Source organism: Tachysurus fulvidraco, chromosome 1, assembly GCF_022655615.1.
Source record: "Tachysurus fulvidraco isolate hzauxx_2018 chromosome 1, HZAU_PFXX_2.0, whole genome shotgun sequence".
Taxonomy (NCBI): Eukaryota; Metazoa; Chordata; class Actinopteri; order Siluriformes; family Bagridae; genus Tachysurus; species Tachysurus fulvidraco.
In genome coordinates, this window is record NC_062518.1 from 22,193,203 (window position 1) to 22,198,445 (window position 5,243).

At 37.1% G+C, this 5,243-nt stretch overlaps 1 gene segment (V, D, J or C); it reads right to left on the reverse strand.

Moving 5' to 3' along the window:
* Positions 1 to 738: 738 nt before the first annotated feature.
* Positions 739 to 1,278, reverse strand: LOC125146064. The segment is given in 2 exon segments: positions 739 to 1,095; positions 1,231 to 1,278. Coding segments are annotated over 2 exon segments (375 nt in total).
* Positions 1,279 to 5,243: the final 3,965 nt, after the last annotated feature.

The following is a 5,243-nucleotide window of genomic DNA, read 5'->3' on the forward strand; positions in this document are numbered from 1 at the left end:
CTGGACAAGACTGTGGACAATATGACCCTTTTTGAAACCTTCTCCGGCTTTGGGAAGGTCCTGTCATGCAAGGTTTGTTATTTGAACTGTTTGGATCTGAAAGGCATCTGTGTAGCATGATTAGCATGTTGTTTTCAAATAGTAAAGTCCTGTATTAATTCTGTGTGTTTATGGCTTGTCTCTCCTGAAGGTTACAAGGAAGAGAGATGAATCTGTAAGCTTTAAATGTGACATTTTAACAGATAACAATGTTAACAGATTCTACAAAGAGAAAGGTCATTTACGCAGTGAGTAACAGGTAGTAAAGATCTGTTGCTGTTGCAGATTACAGCTTGTAATAAAGCTTGTTTACAAAGCCCTCACTGAATCTGAAAAGAGAAAAACAGACAAAAAAAAAAAAAAAAGTAAAAATAAGTCTTATAAATCTGGGCAAACGAGTATTAAATAGCACCAGTGATATGTTTTTTTTTAAAATAAATTCAGAATTATTTGTATTAATTTGTATTAACACTGTTTCAACACTGCCTTACAGAACTTAGAGACACCTGCACCATATATATATATATATATATATATATATATATATATATATATATATATATATATATATATATATATATAAACACAAGAACTGCCTGGCAACAGCACACACATTCTTTAAACTACAATATTCTATAAAATGTAAATTATAGGAAGAGGAACATTTACTTACTAGTTTTGATTATTTGCTTTGACATATGAAATATAGCAAAACTGTGTGTTAGTTTTTGTACAGTGCAGGTGGATTTCCTGTCACTGTGGGCTCCAGAGCACAGTAGTATAGAACAGAGTCTGATACAGCAGCAGAGGAGATGATCAGATTCACTTGTTTATTTTTATCATCAACTTCAGCAGACAGACGTGGTGGCATTGGGTCACTTTTATATCCAGTTGGAGTGATGAAAAAAAGGAACTCAGGTTTAGATTTTGGAATTTGCTTGTACCACTGCAGGTTATTTACTGAACCACTGTTTTTGTAGCTGCAGGACAGAGTAACATTATCACCTACAGCTTTATGAATGAAAGGTGGCTCTATTTGATCTGCCATGGAGTCACCTGTCAGAGAAAAGAGAACATAATGTTTTTCTTTTTGAGTTACATAACTAAGACTCATATTCTGATTTTTTTACATCACACAAGCTAATCAGACATTAACACTTTTCCTTTCTATAAAGATCAATGTTAACTTACCTAATGAAACACACAGACACATGAATATAACCGTGAACATGATGACTGATGTCTCTCGCTACTCCATTACATTGGCACTTTAAAGGTAAATGAAGCTCCACCCCTCAGCATCGTCACATGTTTTGCTGACAGATTCTTGACTTACTGACATTACATTCTCATGTGGAATATTTTATTTCTTATTCATCTCATTAAGGTTTTACATTTCTAAAGTCATTTCTGGCAACAGGCCACATCAGAGTTAGTCCAATGTCGAATGGGTTAGACGAAAAATAAAAAAATAAAATCAACTCTTAAATTTGTTCATTCATCAGAAAATATCTGAAAGCTTTATTCTCAATGTAAAAATGAATAATATCAACAGAACCGATAAATACACTGTAGTTCCTTCGAGAAAAAATCAAAATCCACATTTTGTGTACAGTTTCTTGAACTTTTGTTGAAAAAGACATGGTTGTACCGTGAGTGTAGCACATTTTTATTTGGGGCTGGCTTTATTGCTGTATCCTGCCCCCTTGTGGAATAACAGATTAGAACTATTTTTTTTCAGAATATTTTCATCAATTCTTTCCAAAGCATGATTTTCAAAGTTAATTTATAAATGTATATGGTAAGCCAGATTAGCCAGTATTCTATTGGATAAATAGATACATGTTTAATTCTAAATTTTGCAAAGCTAATATTTATTTATTATAATCTGCCTATTCCAAATTTTATTTTATAGACTATCCACTTAAAATACTACATAAAACCTTATAAAAGCATGCGTATAACATACACACAATCCTTTTTGTAAATTCACATAAATTATTTTTACAGTCATTTTTACAGACATCATAAAGCAGTAAAGTTGACTTCTCTAATGTGTATTCATGGGGAACACATTAGCCTATGTTAGCTTCACACAACATTTTTTTCTATTTTCCCCTCATTTTGTGTGCTATGCCATTTTCTAAATTTTCTCCCCCTTTTTTTTTTTTTTTTTTTTAACAAACCATTTAGTTGGATTCCTTGTATTTTTCCTTTTCCTCTCTGGATCATCTGGATTTATTAATTTTAACATGAAACTAATCCTTTTTTATTCTGTTGTTGTTTATGGTCAACTGTCTTCAAATGAAAGAACGACATGGGGTTAGGGTTAGTTTTACAACTTGTCTATAATCATTTCCTTACATAATACAATATAAAGTTTCTCTTCAGCCCTTAGAGAAGTTTATTAACATGAGTAATGTATGCTTAATCTACCTCAAATTAGACAAGTGGAGGGATGTATTGAGTGTATTTCACCATCAACAAAAGCTGACAGCTAAAATATGAAAGTAGAATTTTTTTTACTTAAGATAAAATCAATATTTAATTGAGTTTACTTAAATCAAGCATCGCGTTAGTTCTGGCAGACCACGTCGTCAAGCGTGTATCAGCTGTTAATGAGCTGTCCACGACATCAAAATGTATGCCACACACTGCTCTTTAACTTCAACAATTCTCTCTTATCATGATCTGTCATTCCTCGATGTGTGGAAGATCAAGCTTCGCGAGCAACCAGAATCTTCTACATGGCACACGCTTCCCCTACATGTTATCACTATAGTTTGGTGGATATACAACATGCTTGTTATATTGCTGCTGCAGGGGTGTATTATGCTTCCCCTTTACGCTGCACACTTGGCCTCAACTTACTACAGCAACATGCTTGTAGCAAATATGTGCTATCTGCTCAGCCCAGGGTGATGCTTCCCCTGATTATTGATTAGCCCCGGATGTACTAGAGTCTTCTACAGGGCGCATGCTTCCCCTACCTGTTATCGCTAGCTTAGCGTATATACAACATGACGTCGTCATATTGCTGCTTCGGGGCGTAATCTGCCTCCCCCCATTATGCTGCACACTCGGCTTCAACTTCTACAGCAACAAGCTTGTCGTAAATATGCCGCCATCTGCTCATCCCAGGGTGATGCTTCCCCTGATTGTTGATTAGCCCCGGACGTACTAGCTTTCAAAAGCATGTTTGAATACCAAGCTTCACGAGCAACCAAAGTCTTCTACAGGGTGCATGCTTCTCCTACCTGTTCCCACCATAGCCTAGTGTATATACAACATGCTTGTCATTATATCGCTACCATAGGGGCATATACTGCTTCCCCCTTTACGATTCACACTCGGCTCAACAGACTACAGCAACATGCTTGTTGCAAATATGCCGCCATTCGGTCAGCCCAGGGTGACCTTCCCCGATCATTGATTAGCTGGATGTACTTTCATACTGCAACATCGTTTTCTTTCCTCTGGATGTTGAATTCAAGCTTCATGAGAAACCATTCTACAGGACGCATACTCCCCTACCCGTCCTCATTATTTTTTAGTGGATATACAACATGCTGTTTTACATTGCTGCTGGAGGGGTGCATTATGCTTCCCCCTTTGTGTCATACTTTGCTTTAACTGACTGCAGCAACGTGCTCATTGCAAATATGGCGACATTTGCTCAGCCCAGGATGACGCTCCTCCGTTTTCGATCAGTTCCGGATTTACCAGCTTTCTACTGCAACAGTTACGTTGGGGGTTTTTCCCTTGCCGCATGGTTTTGTTTTGGGGTCTATTTTCTAGTTGCTGCTCTCCCCGCTCTGTCCCTGCATGCACACCAACGGGTGCATGGATTCTTGCACAGAACAGAACCATACTGCCAGCACTAACTGTATGCATGTCATTTAATAAATTCTCATTTGACAAAGTGGTCCCGACAGAAATCAAGTATCACGTTAGTTCTGGCAGGCCACGTCATCAAGCGTGCATTAGCTGTTAATCAGCTGTCCACGACGTGCACCAATCTGGTTACAATATCCATATTACCTGACTATTTAAATTCCCATTCATTGAGCCGCTTTCTAGCGCTTCGCTGCTGCGATTTACACTCCCTGCTCCAACCCCGACTCCACCATGAAGGAACTTGTGTTCATTGTACCAGTTTACGTCATAAATCTCCCCATATTTTTATCTCTCTCTCCCTCTCTCTAATTATATATTATTTATCCATTTATTATTTTCCAAAAACTCGGAAATGAGCATATCTAATACTATGCATGATTAATGGTTCTGTTATACAGGGGTCTATTCTATTTTTTAATTGCTGCTCTCCCTGCTCTGTCCGAGCATGCGCACGGACGGGCACGTGGATTCTTGCCCAGAACAGAACCCTACCGGCAACACTAACTGTATGCATGTCATCTAATAAATTCTCATTTGACAAAATGGTCCTGACAGAACTATTAATAAAGACAGGAATGTGATGTCTTTTTAAAATATGCATTACCTTTTACATTATGTAGTAAATAATATTTAAAAAATGTTACCCTTTTTTTTAGTAGGTTTTTAAGTCCACTGCATCCTTGCTGTAGCCTTTCACATAACTGGAACATGTAAAAGTTGTCTTCATCTCCAATACAGTTTGAGATATTAACAGCCATTAGGAAAAAATATATATATATATATATATTATTTATCAGCATTAAAACTTGGCCTAAACTTGGCTCGGCTTTTTCACAATGTCCAGAATGGATAAAAATCACATTAGGTTGAACAAATGCCAGATCAAATTGATTTAACGGAATAATCAATGCTGTGGGTTCAGTCTATGAACAAAATTGGTCTTTTATGCCTATGATAAGAATATTTTTTCCCCTGTTGTAAACCTGTTCATTTCTGAGTTTGAAGACATTTAAATGCAGACCGTTTTATCTACCGCGGGAGTTCATTTCCACCATTATAACTTCAGCTTACATTCCCCCTGATGCTGATGCTAAGCTTGCTATGAAAGAACTAAAGAACTTTATGCGGCCATCAGTAAACAACAGACTGATCATCCGGAAGCTGCGTTTATTGTTGCGGGTGATTTTAATCACTCAAACTTAAAGGCAGTGCTCCCCAAATTTTACCAGCATGTTTCCTGTCACACCAGAGGAAACAAAAACTTAGACCATGTATACACAAACATGGCTGGGGCTTACGTTGCAACC